Source organism: Budorcas taxicolor, chromosome 11 (genome assembly GCF_023091745.1).
Source record: "Budorcas taxicolor isolate Tak-1 chromosome 11, Takin1.1, whole genome shotgun sequence".
NCBI lineage: Eukaryota > Metazoa > Chordata > Mammalia > Artiodactyla > Bovidae > Budorcas > Budorcas taxicolor.
The window spans coordinates 103,169,982-103,191,258 of NC_068920.1; the positions used below are offsets into that span (position 1 = coordinate 103,169,982).

At 39.6% G+C, this 21,277-nt stretch overlaps 2 protein-coding genes across 2 annotated transcripts in view; one reads left to right on the forward strand and one right to left on the reverse strand.

The window, feature by feature from the left end:
* Positions 1–2,255, reverse strand: part of PUS10 (pseudouridine synthase 10) — a 73,230-nt gene extending 70,975 nt beyond the window's left edge. The window contains exon 1 of the mRNA XM_052649462.1: positions 2,115–2,255. Within this exon, the coding sequence (XP_052505422.1) occupies positions 2,115–2,240 (126 nt within the window). The 5' untranslated portion in view covers positions 2,241–2,255. The remainder of the gene's footprint in view (positions 1–2,114) is intronic.
* A 4,668-nt stretch (positions 2,256–6,923) lies between these two features.
* PEX13 (peroxisomal biogenesis factor 13) overlaps positions 6,924–21,277 on the forward strand; it is a 32,145-nt gene continuing 17,791 nt past the window's right edge. The window contains exon 1 of the mRNA XM_052649279.1: positions 6,924–7,040. Within this exon, the coding sequence (XP_052505239.1) occupies positions 6,949–7,040 (92 nt within the window). The 5' untranslated portion in view covers positions 6,924–6,948. The remainder of the gene's footprint in view (positions 7,041–21,277) is intronic.

Sequence of the window (21,277 nt, forward strand, 5' to 3'; positions counted from 1 at the left end):
TTTTTAATTTTTATTTTTACTTTATTTTACTTTACAATACTGTATTGGTTTTGCCATACATTGACATGAATCCACCACGGGTGTACATGCGTTCCCAAACATGAACCCCCCTCCCACCTCCCTCCCCATAACATCTCTCTGGGTCATCACTGTGCACCAGCCCCAAGCATGCTGTATCCTGTGTTGAACACAGACTGGCAATTCGATTCTTACATGATAGTATACATGTTACAATGCCATTCTCCCAAATCATCCCACCCTCTCCCTCTCCCTCAGAGTCCAAAAGTCCATTATACACATCTGTGTCTTTTTTGCTGTCTTTTGTCTAAATTAGGCAGATATTATTCAGTTGCTGAATAAATATCCCTTTGAAATTGACTCACATTACAATTTACTGACTCCAAAGGGAAAAATCTTTCACTCAAACAAATTTAATTCATTTTATTAAGACATTAAATAGTTTTCCTATTAAATCTTTAACAGAGAAATATGTACTCATACATATATACACATACAGGTATATTATGGCCCACACAAATATGTTTATTATTACCTAAGATCTATAATGTCAATAAAGATTGTACAGATATATTAATATGTATGTGCACATATATGACATGATTAGAAAATACCAAAATATAAGTATATTTACCCAATAAAGTCCTCAGATATTTTCATGTTTATTTACATAAAATGATATATTAGTTGGTAACACTAAGTCTCTATGCAAAACTTACAACATATGTATAAAACAATGTATCTGAAAATAATTGAAGAGAGTTACATAAACTCAATCTTACTACTTTGTAGTTACTATGCATATAAATGATACAGATATATTTATTAGTTATCATAGCATATGTACCATTTTCAGTTTTCAAAGTGTTTTCACATACGTTATTAGATATTGTCCCTTAAAATCCTGTGAGGTGGATGTTATCATCAATCCCATTTACAGAGGAGAAAACTGAAGCTGGAAAGTGGTGGAACTGGGGTTCAAATCCATGTCTTCTAGCTCCAAATTCTAGGCTTTGGATTCAGACAGACAGTTCATATCCTAGCTTGCTCACTTAATAGCTGTGTAACTTTGGGCAGGTTGTTTAACCTCTCTGTGTTTCAGTTTCGTCATCTGAAAATAGAGACAACCATAGTATGTACTTACCTGATAGGTTATTATGAGGATTATATGAGCACTTGACATATAAAACTGTATATGAATACTGGACATAATTTCTAATTTCCAAGATAATAGAAACGATTAATACATAGAAGGAATGACTGCTGCTGCTAACTCCTGGGAAATTTTTTTTCTGTCTGTGCCATGTGCAGCATGTGGGATCTCAGTTCCCCAACCAGGGATTGAACCCATGCCCCCTGAAATGGAAGCACAGATTCTTAACCACTAGACAGCCAGGGAAGTCCCTGGGAAATTTTTTTTTTAATTATAGGAAACTGAGCGTGCAGGCATGCATGTGTGTGAATTTGTACTGCTTATATAAGTACATATTTATATACATAGATAATTACTATCTGCCTCTTAAATGAACATCACTATTGGAGTAAAATATATTTCACAAAATGTTATATATCTTATATGAAATATTCTATAAAATGTCAAAGCTCTCTTATATTACCATAAATATCAAAGACCTCAGTATATTACTTTTTTGTTATGAATAGCAGCAAGTGATGATAGATGATAAGCATTTACTTCTAGAAAGTTACAAGTACCCCTATTTGTAAATGCAAGTGGTAAACAGAAAAAGAAAAAAAGGCAACCAAACTCATAATGCTTTCACCCACTTCTGTTATATTTTACTAAAATCTGGTGAGAAACACTATTTTGTGATATTCTGTCTAGATAGTCTTTAGGAAAGGTCTATGCAAACATTAAATGTACCAGGGAATTGTTCCACAAAGCTCCTACTACATTAAATGCTACACATAATCACTTAAGAAGGAACTTACATTTACATAGTAATGGAAATTATAAAATTATCATTATCAGTAATTATTTCATTACAGTTTTTTAATGAAGATACTTGCTCTCAAATACACAGCTACTGACTTTAAAAATAGAGACCCTTTCTTAACTTTAGAAAGAAAGAAAATACCTTGTAGGGAAGTTTGTATGGTGCATGAAAATCCACACCACAGAATCTGAAGATACATCTTGGACAGGTACCAGTACTGAGCAACAACTGGGCCACATGCTTGTTTTCCACAGTCAGAGGAAACATATTCAGTAACTGCAACTAGAAAAGAAAATAAGTAAAACTAATGAGCATCTTTTGTGCTTTACTTTCATAGACAAATATATGGTCACCTTTAAGGATAAGACTCTTTAAGGATAAAAAGTTCATATTTGGAAATCACTATTTGGTACTCTCCAATAACATTGCTTTCATTACATACATATTGAAACACAAACTTGAAGGCAATTTGTTAGATGGATCAGGTAAAAGTTTCTAGTCGTCGAGGATTCAACATTCTAGATTATGATAAGTGCATCAACATAACTAAATCAATCAAAAGAAAAAACAAATAAAATATGGTTGTCTCTGAGGAGGATAATGAAAACAAGAATAGAGACTGTAATTTTGCTTTTTATTTTGTACATTCAGTATTGTTTGAGAACACAGAGTAGTAAATTCGATCAACTTTCCTCTTAGAAATAAAAAATGAGTTTGCTAGCGGTTTCCCTGATGGTTCAGTGGTAAAGAATCTGCCTGCCAATGCAGGAGACACAGTTTTGATTCCTGATCCAGGAAGATTCGCCTTGCTGCGAAGCAACTAAGCCCACGTGCCACAAGAGAGCAGTCCCCACTTGCCACAACCAGAGAAAAGCAGGTGCAGCAATGAAGACCCATACAGCCAAAAATAAACATTTTATATTTTTGCTAGAAAAAACAATCAGATCATTCTATGTTATGTAATACCTGACTGTCCTTAATGATAGTTAAGCAGACAAGTATTCAAAATGAAATGGTCAGTAGATTCAAAAATGTCAATTTTACTCTGATGAAATAACAAAAAAACAACCAACTATTAGCAAAGTGAGAACAATCTATTCTTTCCATACACAAGTAAAAAGTCCAACAAAAATGAATTAAATGCAAAATATTTCAGAGTAATTGTTGTCTAAAACAACTTACTACTTTTCAATTTGAAAAAACTCACTTAGAAGTAAATACTGCATAGAGAATGGGCTCTTGTTGCTTGGAAGGAGGGGTAATAAAAATTAAATTATGAAATCATTCTTCTTGGGGGCAGGGTCTTCTGATTAATTAATCAGCTTACATTAATTTAAAATGAGGAACTAGTGATGTTTTATAAAACCATAATTGCATGGTAATGGTACTGAGGTACTGATAAAAGACTGGCACCTTTAATTTGTGCAATGTCATAATTCAAACGAACTTGCTTAATATTAGTGGGAGAGTGAAGCTCTTACCAACTGCTTACTATGAAGATGTGACTCTTAGAATCAGTTTATGTTTTCTAACCTTTTAAACCCACTACTAAATGCAAGTTTCTAAATGTTTGTGGCCACTTATCAAGAGCAGATCCTTGATAGAAAATAATGAAGACAGGTAGATAGTTCTATGGAATTCTCCACCATAAAAATCAGTTGAGCAGGCAAGACTACAAACAACAGATTGCCTGTGGCTGGGTTCTAATTCAGTTAAATATATGCAGTCGGAAGGGAGAGGCAGGGAAGGAAATCAGGTCTGTCTGGACACACCAGTGAGAACTTTCAGACACCCAGATTGAGAAACACTGATTTAGGGTTGCCAAATAATGCTAAGGAGAAGGCAATGGCACCCCACTCCAGTACTCTTGCCTGGAAAATCCCATGGACGGAGGAGCCTGGTAGGCTGCAGTCCATGGGGTTACTAAGAGTCGAACACGACTGAGTGTCTTCACTTTCATATTTCACTTTCGTGCATTGGAGAAGGAAATGGCAATCCACTCCAGTGTTCTTGCCTGGAGAATCCTAGGGACGGGGAAGCCTGGTGGGCTGCCGTCTATGGGGCCGCACAGAGTCACACATGACTGAAGCAACTTAGCAGTAGCAGTAGCAATGATGCTAAAGCTGAAACTCCAGTACTTTGGCCACCTCATGCAAAGAGTTGACTCACTGGAAAAGACTCTGATGCTGGAAGGGATTGGGGGCAGGAGGAAAAGAGGATGACAGAGGATGAGATGGCTGGATGGCATCACCGGCTCGATGGAAGTGAGTCTGAGTGAACTCCGGGAGATGGTGATGGACAGGGAGGCCTGGCGTGCTTCGATTCATGGGGTCGCAACGAGTTGACACGACTGAGCGACTGAACTGAACTGAACTGAAGTAAATTGGAGCTTGGAAAGTAAAGAATATGTGGAGAACACTCATTACAAAATGAAGCTCTGTGTGACCATTATTTACAAAAGATCTGACTCTCTTCCCCCAGCCCATTTAATCTAAGAGTTTGGTGCTGAGAACAGGTTGGCATTCTTTAAGAAGCTGATTGTCAGCATTTAAAGTGTATCCCTGATGCACTGGCCTCACAGAGAAATTGTTTCTATCTTGCCCCTTCATCTTTTCTCCTCCTTTCCATTAGCTAAGGTTAAGGATTTCATTTAATTGAGAATTAAGCTTTAACTAAAAAGAGAAACAAATAAACCCTCCTGACCAAAAAATAAATCCATGAGTGATGTTTTAAAAGGACACTTTGTACCAAAGGTTTCCCTGGAGACTTTACTCTTTGTTAAAATGTGTTTTACCTTTCCTTTGGCTTAAAGAGTTTGTTCCTCTAGTGGGCTGACTAGAATGAAAGTATCACGCAAGTCAATAAATGACACATCATAATTTCTTAGCTGTAAAAAATTCTCAAACCTGTTCAGAATTAGGAAACCTCCCGACTTGAGTAATTTGAAGAGGTCTTAAACAGCAGAACAAAACCCTCTTCTATAATTATGTTCAGTTCAGTTCAGTCGCTCAGTCGTGTCCAGCTCAGCAACCCCATGAATCGCAGCAGGCCAGGCCTCCCTGTCCATCACCATCTCCCGGAGTTCACTCAGATTCACGTCCATCGAGTCAGCGATGCCATCCAGCCATCTCATCCTCTGTCGTCCCCTTCTCCTCCTGCCCCCTATCCCCAGTGTCAGAAAAGTCTGACACTGTTTCTACTGTTTCCCCATCTATTTCCCATGAAGTGATGGGACCGGATGCCATGATCTTTGTTTTCTGAATGTTGAGCTTAAAGCCAACTTTTTCACTCTCCTCTTTCACTTTCATCAAGAGGCTTTTTAGTTCCTCTTCACTTTCTGCCATAAGGGTGGTGTTATCTGCATATCTGAGGTGATTGATATTTCTCCCGGCAATCCTGATTCCAGCTTGTGTTTCTTCCAGTCCAGCGTTTCTCATGATGTACTCTGCATATAAGTTAAATAAGCAGGGTGACAATATACAGCCTTGACGTACTCCTTTTCCTATTTGAAACCAGTCTGCTCCATGTCCAGTTCTAACTGTTGCTTCCTGACCTGCATGTTAGTGGATTTAGAAACTTCTCTAGATCATTTTCATCTGGCAACCATCTAGCGACTTCCCAAGCACGTTAACACTATTGGGAGAAAATACGCTGTGCCTTAAATTTGGTTTCAAATGTACAGCGCTGAAATGATAGGATTTCATAAAACATGAGAAATCAGTTATTGTATATTAGATTTATTATCTTTGAACGCAAGCTTTGAGAAATACATCCCGTGTTGTAAGGTTGTCATTGTTGGCTGCCTTCAAGATATTTGCTTTTAGTTTACGTGTGTACACAAAGAACTGGAACATATTGGAACAGAACCTCTTCCCAGGTGTCAGGATCCTTAGAGTCTCTTCTCCACAAACCAGCGGTAACTCGCCCGGTCCCTGGTTTACTAGAGGAGAGGATGAATTTTCTCTTCCTATCTCCGACGATTACAGAAACTATTTATGGCAAAGGAGCAGGAAAATACCCAGCCTGAGTCTCACATCCTGGGATCTTTTAAAACTCATTTTCATACAGAAGGGGGTCATTCGTTTTGTGGGGTGGGGTGTGGATTTTTAAATAAGGAGGTGCTCGTAACTGCATCGCGCTACCGATACGCTCTGCAGTGGAATCTAATTTCTGGAAAGTTCATCCCCAGGTCTAACCTCGAGTCTTCGGCCAACCAAGCAAGCCCTTCTCCCCTTCACTCAGATCGCAAAAACTTCTCACGCACCCCTCCTTGCTATCAAAGCCTCTCCAGAAAGAAGGCAACGATCCCCTCCACCCACACCTCTCCGGCACCCAGTCCGCAACCCCTCACCTCAGACCTCCTAGCCTCACCTTCTCCCAGGACGCCGGAGCCTGAAATTTAACCCCTTCCAGCCCTCCGAGAGAACGGGGAAGACTAAAGACAACGCACCTATTGAGTCTAGCAATTCTGTTCCCCGAGGAAACAAGAGCTTTAGAACGAAAGTACCAGGTCCCTCACGCGAGGACTGAGAGAACTCTCTCTCCCCTGCATGTTGGCAAGGAAATCAGTCAAAGTGCCTGGCCAGTCGCAACACACCCTGCCTCTTCCGCGGGGGGAGAAGTGCGTGGAGCATTACTCCGGGAGGGTGTGGGACTTGTCTCAGGGAAGCCTCCGTGGGACTCCGACGTCTGGGGCACTGTAGCCGCTGCCGGGAATATCGATGAACTCTTATCCTCGGTTTAAAATGGAAATTCTTTCTAGGACAAATAAAAAGAGAGCATTTCTTCCCATGGATTAGTGGTATAGACCTAGACTGTAATCCCAAGCAGCAAAGCACCACGAGCCACATCCTGACTTCAGGGGCGGTCCGGGTGGAGGGCTCGGCGCTCTGCAAGTTGTGCCTGGCGTTCAAGCGGCCGGTGTCCCGGGGCCTGGAGAGTCCCAGTTCCGAGCGGGAGCTGAGAGGAGGCGGAGATGGCGTCCCAGCCGCCGCCTCCCCCGAAGCCCTGGGAGACCCGCCGGATTCCGGGGACCGGGCCGGGACCAGGACCCGGCCCCACTTTCCAGTGAGTGTGCGATTCTTCAAGTCGCAAGTTTTGTGGGCCGCAGCGCGGACTTGGGAGGAGGCGGTTGAGGCCGTTGTGGGTGCTGAGGCGTCCCCTCCCCCTCTCCACCAGCTCCCACCCGTACCCTTCGAGGGTCGAGGTGCAGCCGGGGCGTCTGCAGGGGTCGTTTCGGTGTCAGACAGCTGTTTCTGATTCGGTAGCTCTCGATAGCGATGTTTTCCAGGGGGTTCCTGTGCGCCTGTGTGGCTGTGGGTGCTCGGAAGCGAGGGGCAGGTACCTTTCTCTTTTCAGTGTCCCTTCTCTTTGAGGGACTGCTTGATTCTTTTCCCCCCACCATCTCCACCTTAAAGAGACTTTCGGTCCGTTGTAGGTGAGAGAGACATTTGCCCAGCCCCTCTTATTAGGGAGCAAAGTCTCTAAAGCCTTTAACTATCTCTCGACAAGTTGGTGAAAGCTCAAAAGGTCACTTTTACGCAACTACAACTCAAGCCTGTATTCTGCGTTCTTTTCCAGCATAACCCAGCCTTGTTTCGAATAGAGATTTGTGAAAGCAACTTGAAAGCGGGAGAGTTCAAAACTGAGGCCTAACGGGGGCCTTTGTGTGTTAGATAGCGAGTAATTTTTTTTTTTTCCAAGACCTATGGTTTTTTGTTTGATTTTAATCAGTGTTAAATGAATCTACAACTCAAATAAGGTTAAAATAGAGTAAAAGAGAATTTCACAGCCTGTGTGATATGTGTTGGGTGGATCTGGACTTCTTTTTAATTTTTTAAAATTTTATAGTTTTATTTTATATTGGAACCTAACAGTGTTGTGTTAGTTTCAGGTGTACAGCAAAGTGATTCAGTTATACATATACATGTATCCTTTTTCACATTCTTTTCCCATTTAGGTTATTTCAGAATATTAAGCAGCTTTCTCTGTGCTATACGGTAGATCCTTGTTGGTTATCTAAATACAGTAGTGTGTTCGTATGAGTCCCAGACTCTCGCTCTATTCCTCCCCCACACCCTTCGCCCCCTGGTAACCGTAAGTTCGTTCTCCGGGAGGGTGTGGGACTTGTCTCAGGGAAGTCTGTGGATCTGGACATCTTAATTCAGATGGTGAGACTGGAATGTCAGATCACCTACTATGGTACGTTTCCTTACATAGAAATCCTGAACATACTGGAATGAATTTCTGCTATGTTCTGAAATCTTGTTATCTTTTACTAAGATGTTTGAGCACAATTGCTACTTTAGTTAATGATGATAGGCACATAAGTAATAAGGTTTAATTATGCTTTTAAGCTGGGTGACACTTTCTGCTACCTCTTTTTATGAGTGGTTGACTTTTTTTTTTTTTTTTTTGGTTGACTTTCTTTAAAAATTTGGACTGCTCTTGGGAAGAGCAAACTTTTATTCTTGTTTCTGGTTAAGTTCTGTTTATGTAAAATTAACCATTTCCCCACTTTTTAAGAAAATGTGAATTGTAATGTGTTAAACATTTAGAAACTGGTAGAGACTAAGATGATAAATACTCATGTATTAACTCCCAGCTTTAAGCAGTTAGTAACATTTTGCCAGATTTGCCACAGGTCTTTTACAAAATAAAAATTAGAGCAACCCTCCCATTCTTCTTTCCTACAGTAACCACTGTCCCTATTTGGTGTTTACTGTGCATAATGTTTTTGTTGGAGGAGGAAATGGCCACCCACTACAATATTCTTGCCTAGGAAGTCCCATGGACAGAGAAGCCTGGTGGGCTACAGTCCATGGGGGTCGCAAGAGTCGGACACAACTTAGGAACTAAACCACCACCACCAATGTTTTTATACTTTAGTATTTGGGTTTGTGTGTGCATTACATATGTATGTATGTATTACTATTTAGTATTTTTTTAAACTTTAAATAAATATCAAACTGTATGTTATCATTTGCAAAGTGTTTTTCCGCTAAGTATTATTTGAACTTTATTTTTTTCATTCGTATAAGCTGTACAGGCATACCTGGGAGATAATGCAGATTGGGCTCCAGACCACTGCAATAAGTGGAATATTGCAGTAAAGCAAGTCGCACGAGTTTTTTGATTTCCCAGTGTTATGTTTACACTCTGTTGGAGTCTATGCAGTAGCATTTTGTCTAAAGGAATAATGTACATACCTTAAAGATACTTTATTACTAAAAAAAATTGCAAACTATCATCTGAGCCTTCAACCAGTTGTAATCTTTTTGTTGGTAGAGAGTCTTATCCCCATTGCTGAAGGCTGGAGTGGTTGTGGCATTTTTATAAAATAAGACAATGGTGAAGTTTGACACATTGGTTGACTCTTCCTTTCTCAAATATTTCTCTGTAGCATGCAGTCCTATTTGATAGCATCTTACCTACAATAGAACTTCTTTCAAAATTGGAGTAAAGTCTCTCAAACTCTCATGCTGCTTTATCAACTAGATTTACATAATAGACTATATCCTTTGTTGTCATTTCAACAGTCTTCATGTCCTCACCAAGAGTGGATGCCATCTGAAGAAGCCACTTTCTTTGCTTATCCATAAGAAGCAGCTTTTCACACATTGAAGTCTTATCATGAGGTTACAGCAATAAAGTTACATCTTTAGGCTCCACTTTAGTTCTCTTGCTGTTTTCAACACATCTGCAGTTACTTTTTTCACTGAAGTTTTGGGGCTGCTCAAAGACATCCATGAGGATTGGAATCATCTGCTTCCAAACTCCTGTTAAAATTGATATTTTGAACTTGTCCCAGGTATCACAGATGTTTTTAATGGCATCTAAAAGGTGCTGTTAAGAAAACTTTACAGAAAGGTTTTCAGTTTACTTTGCCCAAGTGCATCATGGAAATCACTATTTATGGCTGCTATAGCCTTATGAAATTTATTTCTTAGAAATCAGACTTAAAAGTTGAAATGCCTCTTTGATCCATGGGCTGCAGAACGGATGTTTGTTAGCAGGCATGAAAACAACATTAATCTTGTACACCTCTGTCAGCTCTTGGGTAACCACTTGCGTTGTCAGTGAGCAGTAATATGAAAGGAATCTTTTTTTCTGAGCACGAGGTCTGCACAGTGGTCTTAAAAATTTTTAGTAAACCATATTGTTGTTATGCTGTTGTGGAGACTTTGTTGTCCCACTGATAACAGCATAGGCAGAGTAGATTTAGCATAATTCTTAAAGGTCTTAGGATTTTCAGAATGGTAAGTGAGCATTGGTTTCACCTTCAAGTCACCAGCTGCATTAGCCCCTAACAAGAGATTGTCCTTTGAGGCTTTGAAGCTTGATATTGACTTCCCTCTGGATATGAAAGTCCTAAATGGCATCTTCTTCTCATAAAAGGCTGTTTTTTGTCTGCGTTGAAAATCTATTATTTAGCATTGCCACGTTCATTAATGGATAACTTGCTAGAGTGTCTGCATTAGCACTTGCAGCTTTATCTTGCATTCTCTTGTTAGAGAGACAGCTTCTTTCCTTAAACCTTGTGAACCAACCTCTGCTAGCTTCCGAAGTTTCTTCGGCAGCTTCCTCACCTTTCTCATCCTTCACAGCATTGAAGAGTTAGGGCCTTGCTTTGGATTAGGTTTTGGCTTAAGGGAATATTAATGACTGATTTGATGTAGCCAGACTATTAAAACTTTTGTCATATCAGCAATAAGGTTGTTTCACTTTCTTATTCACATGTTCACTGGAGTAGCACTTTGAATATCCTCCAAGAACTTTTCCTTTGTATTCACAAGTTGGCTAACTGGTGTAAGAGGCCTAGCCTTTGGCCTATCTTGGCTTTTGGCATGCCTTCCTCACTAAGCTTATTCATTTCTAACTTTTTTCTTTTCTAGAAAAATATTTACCTATTTATGTTAGCCGTATTAGGTCTTAGTTGTGTGGCAGCACACAGGATCTTCATTGTGGCACACAGATGTGTGGGCTTAGTTGCCTCTCAGCATGTGAGATCTTAGTTCCCCGACCAGGGATTGAACTACTGTCCCTTGCCTTGCAAGGCCAATTGTTATCCACTGTACCACCAGGGAAGCCCTCATTGCTAGCTTTTGATGTAGACATTTTTGACTCTTCCTTTGACTTGAACACTTAGAGGCCATTGTAGGGTTGTGGATTAGCCTCATTTCAACATTTTTATGTCTCAGAGAATAAGAGGATCCTGCAAAGAGAGAGACTTTGGAGGAAAGGCTGGTCAGTGGAGCAGTCAGAACACACACAACATGTATTTTGACAGTTTGCTGTTTTATGAGTGCAGTTCTTGGTGTCCTAAAACAAGTAGAGTAGTAACATTAAAGATCACTGATTTCCATAACAAATATAATAATAACAAAAAAGTTTGAAATATTGTGAGAGTCACCAAAATGTTACTCAGAGACACAAAGTGAGCAAATGCTGTTTTAAAAAAAAAATTGGCGCAGACAGCCTGGATGGAAGGGGTGTTTAGAGGAAAATGGATACACGTATATGTATGGCTGAGTCCCTTTGGTCTTCACTTGAAACTACCACAACATTGTCCATTGGCTATACCCCAATACAAAATTTTAAAAAGTTTGGGGGGAAAATGGCGCAGATAGATTGTCTTGACGCAGGATTGCAACAAATCTTCAATTTGTAAAACACACTATATGCAAAGCATGATAAAGCAAGGCGTTATAAAATGATGTATTCTTGTAGTACGTTTTAATTGCCATAGAATATTCTGTTATATAGGGGCTTCCCAGGTGACTCAGTGGTAAAGAATCTGTCTACTAGTGCAGGAGATGTAAGTTCGATCCCTGGGTTGGGAAGATTCCCTGGAGGAAGAAATGGCAACCTGCTCCTTGCCTGGGAAATTCCGCAGACAGAGGAACCTGGCAGGCTACAGTCTATGGAGTGACAGGAGAGGCACGACTAAGCATACATATTCTGTTACATAGAAGTAAACTGTATTTGTTCTGTTTCAGATATTAGAGAATTAGTTGTTTAAAGCTACTACTACTTTCAGTAAACATTCTTGTGTCTTTCTCCTTGTTCACATTTCCATGAGGTTTTCTGAGAGGTGAGTTACTTAGTTGGAAGGGTATGCTTATCTTCAACTATTGACTCTTACATGCCGCTCCTCAAAGTGGTTGTATACCAATTTTTACATTTTCACTAGCAAGGTATTCTGTTTCTCTATATTTTTTTCAACTCTTGATGTTATTTTATAGTACTGTATTTATGAATCTAATGTGTGTGAAATGATATTTAATTTGCACTTCTCTGATGATAAAATTTAGGATCTGTTTTATATTTCTGGCTTTTCTGGTGGATCAGACAGTAAAGAATCTGTCTGCAATGCAGGAGACCCCAATTCGATCCCTGGGTCAGGAAAATCCCTGGAGGAGAAAATGGCAACCTAGTCCAGTACTCTTGCCTGGAGAATTACATGAACAGAGAAGCCTGGTGGGCTACAGTCCATGGGGTCACAAAGAGTCAGACACGACTCAAGTGACTTAGCACACAGCACGTGATATGTTCTGTTGTGCTATTTATCTATACTTATGCTAACACCACACTATCAAAAGTTTTTATATTTGGTTTGTCAGAATCCTTCATGCATTGCTGTACTTCGTAATTGCTTTTGTCACGTTTAGCCTTTATAAAAAGACTTACTGGGATATTTTTTATTGGAACTTTATATTTTATTGGAAATTCCATTTATATATAAGTAAGTCTTTTCATCCGTAAGTATTGTGTAAGGTAAAATTGGTGAAAATTTTATCCTTTTTTACCTTGTCTAATGTTTTATTGTAGTTTCCATGAAGTTCTTCCCTATCCTTTATAAGATACAGATATTATATCCAGCTTAATGTCAGACTCTTAATTTGCCCTGATGATTTGGTTGAAGTTTTTTAAATCCCATGTTGACAATCCTGTCATTTATAAATAAGCCAGCATAAATAGCCAATATCCTTGTATTGGTCCATAGACCTAACATTCTAGGTTCCTACGCGATGTTGTTCTTTACAGCATTGGACTTTACTTCCATCACCGGTCATATTTATGAGTAGGTATTGTTTTTGCTTTGGCTCAGCCTCTTCATTCTTTCCTGAGCTATTTCTCCACTCTTCTCCAGTAGCATATTGGGCAACTATCAATCTGGAGAGTTCATCTTTCAGTGTTATATCTTTTTGCCTTTTCATGCTGTTCATGGGGTTCTCAAGGAAAGAATTCTAAGGTGACTTGCCATTCCCTTCTCCAGTGGACCATGTTTTGTCAGAACTCTCTGCCATGACCTCTCTTGGGTGGCCCTACATGACATGGTTCATAGTTTCATTGAATTAGACAAGGCTGTGCTCCATGTGATCAGTTTAGTTTTCTGTGCTTGTGCTTTTCATTCTATCTGATAGACAAAGTGCCTGAAGAACTCTGGATGAAGGTTCGTAAAATTGTACAGGAGGCAGTGATCAGAACCACTCCCAAGAAGAAGAAATGCGAAAAGGTAAAATGGTTGTCTGAGGAGGCCTTACAAATAGCTGAGAAAAGAAGAGAAGCAAAAGGTAAAGGAGAAATAGATATATCCATCTGAATGCAGAGTTGAGAAGAATAGCAAGGAGAAATAAGAAAGCCTCCCTCAGTGATCAATGCAAAGAAATAGAGGAAAACAATAGAATGGAAAAGATTAGCGATCTCTTCAAGAAAATTAGAGACACCAACGGAACATTTCATGCAAAGATGGGCACAATAAAGGACAGAAACGGTATGGACCTAACAAGCAGAAGATATTAAGGAGAGCTGGCAAGAATACACAGAAGAACTATATAGAAAAGATCTTCATGACCCAGATAACCACGATGGTGTGATCACTCACCTACGGTAAGACATCCTAGAGTGCATCTCAAGTGGGCCTTAGAAACATCACTACGAACAAAGCTAATGAGGTGATGGAATTCCAGCTTAAGCTATTTTAAATCCTAAAAGGTGATGCTGTGAAAGTGCTGCACTGAATATGCCAGCAAATTTGGACAACTCAGCAGTGGCCACAGGACTGGAAAAGATCAGTTTTCATTCCAGTCCCAAACAAAGGCAATGCCCCAAAATGTTCAAACTGCTGCACAATTGCACTTATTTTACACTCTAGCAAAGTAATGCTGAAAATGTCCAAGCTAGTCTTCAACAGTGCATGAACCAAACACTTCCAGATGTTCAAGCTGGATTTAGAAAAGGCAGAAGAACCAGAGATCAAATTGCCAACATCCGTTGGAACATCGAAAAACCAAGAGAATTCCAGAAGAACATCTATTTCTGCTTTATTGACTATGCTAAAGCCTTTGACTGTGTGGATCACAACAAACTGTGGAAAATTCCCCAAGAGATGGAAATAACAACCACCTTGCCTGCCTCCTGAGAAACCTGTATGAAGGTCAAGAGGCAACAGCTAGAACCAGATATGGAACAATGAACTGGTTCCAAATTGGGGAAGGAGTATGTCAAGGCTGTATATTGTCGTGCTGCTTATTTAACCTCCGTGCAGAGTATATTATGCAAAGTGCCAGGCTAACTGAAGCACAAGCTGGAGTCAGGATTGCCAGGAGAAATATCAGTAACCTCACATATGCAGATGACACCACCCTTATGGCAGAAAATGAAGAACTAAGCCTCTTGATGAAAGTGGAAGAGGAGAATGAAAAAATTGGCTTAAAACTCAACATTCAGAAAACTAAGATCATGGCATCTGGTCCCATCACTTCATGGCAAATAGATGGGGAAACAATGCAAACAGCAAGAGACTATTTTCTTGGACTCCAAAATCACTGTAGATAGTGACTGCATGAAATTAAAAGACACTTGCTCCTTGAAAGAAAAGCTATGATCAACATTGGCAGCATATTACAAAGCAGAGACGTTACTTTGCCAACAAAGGTCTGTATAGTCAAAGCTCTGGTTTTTCCAGTAGTCATGTATGGATGTGCGAATTGGCTCATAAAGAAAGCTGAGTGACGACGAATTGATGCTTTTGAACTATGATGTTGGAGAAGACTCCTGAGAGTCCCTTGAACTGCAAGGAGATCAAACCAGTCCATCCTAAAGGAAATCAGTCCTGTATATTTGTTGGAAAGACTGATACTGAAGCTCCCAATACTTTGGCCACCTGATGGGAAGAACTGACTCATTGGAAAAGACCCCTGATGCTGGGAAAGATTGAAGGCAGGAAGTGAAGGGGACAACAGAGGATGAGATGGTTGGATGGCATCACCGACTCAGTGGACATAAGTTTGAGCAAGCTCCGGGAGTTGATGATGGACAGGGAAGCCAGGCGTGCTGCAGTCCATGGGGTTGCAAAGAGTCGGATATGAAAGAGCGACTGAACTGAACTTCTGTTGGTCCAGGCTTTCACTGGAATTATTCTCAAGTCTTACTATCAATTACGATGTTTGCTTTTTGTTTTTGATAGATAGCCAGCAAACTTCTATTTTGCTACCTTGCTTGGATTTTTATTATGGAGAGTAAATTTTATAAATTATTTTTATCTGTTGGGATATTTTGTGTTTTTATTTTATTATAACTGTTTGTTTTCTTGCATCACTTAATGGTCCAGTGTTGACTCATCCTTGCATTTCTGGATGAACTCTGCTTAATTTTGATTAAAAAAGAATACAATGTTGAAATATAATATTTTAAGATATTTGCATATATGTTCCTAGGTGAATTTGGCCTCTAATTTACTTTCTTTGTATCTTTCTGGTTTGGTATCAAAGTTTTAAAGCTACAGAATTTTTTCTATGGAGTCTAGTTTTTATTTCTTTACAGACTTTACCTTAGCATTTTTCAAAATTTTACCTGATATCTTCCTTCTCTGCAGCTTTATTAGGCTCTTTGTTGTTCAGTCACTAAGTCATGTCTGATTCTTTGCGGCCCTATGAAGTACAGCATGCCAGTCTCCCCTGTCCTTCAGTATCTCCTGGAGTTTGCTCAGATTTATGTTCATTGAGTCAGTGATGCTATCTAACCATCTCATCCTCTGCTGCCCTCTTCTCCTCTTGCCTTCAATCTTTCCTGACATCAGGGTCATTTTCAGTGAGTTGGCTCTTTGCATCAGGTGGCCAAAGTAGTGGAGCTTCAGCTTCAGCATCAGTCCTTCCAATGAATATTCAGGATTGATTTCCTTTAGTATTGACTGGTTTGATCTCCTTGTAGTCCAGGGTTCTCTCAAAAGTCTTCTCCAGCACTACAATGCAAAAGCATGTATTCTTTGGTCCTCAGCTTTCTTTATGGTCCAGCTCTTACCTACGTACATGACTACTGGGAAAACTTTAGGTTTAACTATATGGACCTTTGTCAGCAAAGTGATGTCTCTGCTTTTTAATATGATGTTTAAGTTGGTCATGGCTTTCCTTCCAAGGAGCAAGTGTCTTTTAATTTCATGGGTACAGTCACCATCCACAGTGATTTTGGAGCCCGAGAAAAGAAAATCTATCACTGTTTCCACTTTTTCCCCATCTATTTGCCATGAAGTGATGGGACCACATGCCATGATCTTCGTTTTCTGAATGTTGAGCTTTATGCCAACTTTTTCACTTCCATCAAGAGGCTCTTTAGTTCCTCTTCACTTTCTGCCATTAGAGTGGTATCATCTGCATATCTGAGGTTATTGATATTTCACCCGGCAATCTTGATTCCAGCTTGTGTTTCAGTCAGCCCAGCATTTCGCATGATGTACGCTGCATAGAAGTTAAATAAGCAGGGTGACAATATATGGCCTGACATCTTTCCCAATTTGGAACCAGTCCATTGTTCCATGTCTGGTTCTAACTTCTTGACCTATGTACAGATTTTTCAGGAGACAGGTGAGGTGGTCTGATATTCCAGTGTCTTTAAGAGTACTCCAGAGTTTGTTGTGATCCACACAATCAAAGGCTTTAGCGTAGTCATTGAAGCAGAAATAGATGTTTTTCTGGAATTCCTTTGCTTTCTCCACGATCCAACAAATGTTGGCAATTTGATCTCTGGTTCCTCTGAATTTTCTAAACCCACCTTGAACATCTGAAAGTTCTTGGTTCACATACTACTGAAGCCTGGTTTGAAGGATTCTGAGCGTGATCTTACTACCATGTGAAATGAGTGCGTTTGTACAGTCGTTTGAACATCTTTGGCATTGCCCTTCTTTGGGATTGAATCTGGGTTCAAATGTTCAGATTAATGTATGTATATGTATTCTCCTGTTCAGCAGCTACACTGTTTGTGCTTGGTACCCACAGTGCCCAATCTGAGGATTCATGTCTTTATTTCAGGTAAACTCTGACCAATCCTGTTTTTAAATATTGTGTGAGCACTATTCTTTTCCCATCTCTTCTAGAATTCCTATTAAACATATCATGGGTAGTTCTGCTACAAGTAACGGTGTCTGACTTTCTGTGCTTTGGACTATAGACACAGTTATTCTGTAGTTGACAGGAAGTCTAGAGATATGCTAACTCAACATTGTCATCGGGGGACCTACATTTTTGGGGGCTTCCTTTTTGTGTCAGCTTTCTGACAGTTTCAGTCATCCCTGTCTTACTCTTGCTCCCTCAGAAGGAATCTCTTTTTTTGCTCGGGCTGCTTTCAAGATTACCCCCCCCCCCCAACTTTTTTTCCCAGCAGTTATACTTTGTTGGGCTTTAATGTATTTTTAATTATATTGTTTTTAATGGAATTCATAGATAGCTTGAATCTGCCTTGATGTCTTTCATTGATTTTAGGAAAGGCTCAAGCATTACCTCTTTAAATATCACTTCTGCTCATCATCTTTTCACTTCTCTGGCTCTAATTATATATACGTGCTCTATTTTTCACTATACTCTCCATGTCTTACACTCTTCTGTATGTGTCCTTTTGTTACTCATGCCTCATTCTGGGTATTTTCTTCTGAGCACTCTTCTAGTCCACTGCTGTTTTTCTTTCAGTCATCTAATCTGATATTAAATGAGTCAGTCATTGAGTTCATAGTTTTAGGTACTTTATTTTTTTTTTATTTTTTAGTTTTAGGATTTTCATTTGATCCAGCTTTAGAGTTTCTATTCCCTGCTGAAATTCCCAATCTTGCCTTTTTTTTTCCCTTGAGTATTTGTGGCATAGTTGTTTAAAGTCTCTGCCTCATAATTCCATTATCTGAATATATATCATTTTTATTGTCTGACATTGCTCTTTTTTTTTTAACATGTAGTTTTGTCATATTAGAGGCTCAATTATTTTTCAGTGAGAGCTGGACATTATATATAGACAATGTAAGGCGACTTGAGGCCTAGGATGGTCTCTTCCCACAGAGGGTTTTACTTTTGACAGGCCCCCTTGGGCCACTAGCAGTCCAGGGTCATTTTAATAATTTCAAATTTGAACTAATTTGAAATTGTGGTTTTCAGTTTCTGCCTGGGCTAGTCTATTTCTTGTTACCCTTTTCCCCCTTACCCCTAGCATATGACCTTTTAAAGTCCCAGTCTGAAGTGTGGGCATTACCTTGTCCCTCCTCTTTGGGCTTCTGAACTCTAGTTTTTGTCTCCTTAGCTCAAAGAAGCTTTAAAAAGCTCTGCTCAGCTTCTCATACTGTCAGCCATCTCTGGAACTGGCCCCCATCCCTTGAGAAACATCTAAAATGGGCTCTCTAGCTTTTCTGATAGTTTTCTGTGGAAGGGTTCATCTGGTTACTTAGAATGCCATACTTGAAGTAGAATTCCCCAAGTTCTGTATTTCTCCTCTGTTCTTTTTTGTACAACAGCTAATTTTCTTTTTGCCTCATAGTTACAAGATCCTTGTGTCTGTGGGCATTGTGTATAAGAGTTCTAATGAAATTTTTTCATACTTACATTTTTTTTCACTTTTTATTTTACAGATGTTATGACTTCATTTATGTCTTTGACTTTTTTAATCAATTCATTCAATCTTTAATTCTTATTCTCATCTCTTCGACCATTCTAAACATATTTAAAATCTTTGTTGTTATATAAACTAAGTTTTCCTTGAATGACCTTTAATTCTTATTGTTGATTTTTGTTACTTTGGTGTCCTAGTGTTTTTATTTCTTCTTGTATATAGTTTTGAATATTTTTAATGTGACCATTTTGAGTAGGAATTTGTGAGTTCTGTTGTCTCACCTTTCCCTTCTATATTCAGTACTCTGTGCCTGGTAGGTTTCTTTGCTGCGTCTACCTCCCTCTCAACACCTACTCCCCATGTAAGAATCTGGTATAAAAATGGTAGCTTAGATTAAGGATATCACAGATTAAGTCGCTGAGTCAGTTGTTAACTTGTTTGATTTCCTGGGTTTGAGGCTTTATCAGAATCTCTCCACCTGCAGTGCAGGAGACCCAGGTTCAATTCCTGGGTCGGGAAGATCTGCTGGAGAAGGAATAGGCTACCCACTCCAGTATTCTTGGGCTTCCCTTGTGGCTCAGCTGGTAAAGAATCCGCCTGCAATGTGGGAGACCTGGATTCAGTCCCTGAGTTGGGAAAATCGCCTGGAGAAAGGAAATGCTACCCACTCCAGTATTCTAGCCTAGAGAATGGGTCACAAAGAGTCAGACACGACTGAGCGACTTTCACTTTCTTTCCCCCGTCTTAGTTCTGTAACTTTCTAAAACTCGTAATCTGTTGTTAGCAAATTTTCTAATCATTTTTACCACTGTAAGCAAATTTTTATGAACCAAGGTGGCTCTTCCTAGTGCCTAGCCTCAATGAAGTAGTTTCATTTGAGTGGAACACTTACACACTGAGCTGCTTCATCCAAACCTGGGTGTACTACACTATTTGGTAGTCCACTGACCCTTTTTATAGTTTTGTTTCTTTTTTTAATGATGTGATTCAGTCTGAGGTAAAAAACTTCCCTGATGATTTATGCTTGCCAAAACCTTTAGACCTTTCGATGCAGACTTTAGTTTGGAAATACAGAAGATGGGGTACAACTTAAACAGCATTTAGGGGAAACACAAGTTCAGAACGTGGGACATTCATTAAGGAAACTGGCTGGACTCTTCTGAAAGTCCAAGACATTATTGTTGTTTTTAGATGAGAATGAGGACACAACCAACCAAATGCAATGTGTGAGACGTAATTGAATTTTTGTCTCCCCCCCCAAAAAAATATATAAACAACGTTTTGACTTTTACAACTCAATGATAAAGACTAACAGTCTATTTTTTTTTTAATGGGCACAGTATGTGAATAGACATTTCTCCAAAGAAGATATAAAACTGGTCAGTAAGCATATGAAAAGAGACTCTATCATTAACCATTAGGGAAATGCAAATCAAATGCACAGTGACATACCATTTCACACTCACTACGATGGCTTTTGTAAAAAAATGGCAGATAATGACAGGTGTTGACAGAATGTAGAGAAATTGAAACCCTCATGTACCGCTGGTGAGCATGTAAAATGGTACAGTTGCCTTGGAAGACAGTTTGGCAGTTCTCAGAAAGGTTAAACACAGTGTTACCATATGACGCAGGAATATCATTCTAGTCATAATAGACCCAAGGCAGAAACAACCAATCTATGGATAAATACAATTCAGTAATAAAAAGGAGTCATGAAATTAAAAGGCACTTACTCCTTGGAAGGAAAGTTATGACCAACCTAGACAGCATATTAAAAAGTAGAAACATTACTTTGCCAGCAAAGGTCTGTCTAGTCAAGGCTGGTTTTTCCAGTAGTCATGTATGGATGTGAGAGTTGGACTGTGAATAAAGCTGAGCGCTGAAGAATTAATGCTTTTGAACTGTGGTGTTGGAGAAGACTCTTGAGAGTCCCTTGGATTGCAAGGAGATCCAGCCAGTCCATCCTAAAGGAGATCAGTCCTGGGTGTTGACTGGAAGGACTGATGTTAAAGCTGAAACTCCAATACTTTGGCCACCTGATGCAGAGAGCTGACTCATTGGAAAAGGCCCTGATGCTGGGAAAGATTGAGGGCAAGAGGAGAAAAGTACGACAGAGGATGAGATGGTTGGATGGCATCACTGACTCAATGGACATGAGTTTGGGTAAACTCTGGGAGTTGGTGATGGACAGGGAGGCTTGGCGTGCTGCAGTCCGTGGGGTCACAAAGAGTTGGACACTGCTGAGCTGAACTGAAGGTACTAATACATTCTACAGCATGGATGAACCTTCAAAACATTAAGTGAAAGAAGCCAGTCACAAAATGCTACATATTGTATGTTTCATTTACAGTAGATCCTCCTTATTTGCAGATTCCCTATTTACAAACTCTCCTACTCACTGAAATTTATTTGTAAGTCTGAAATCAGTACTTGAG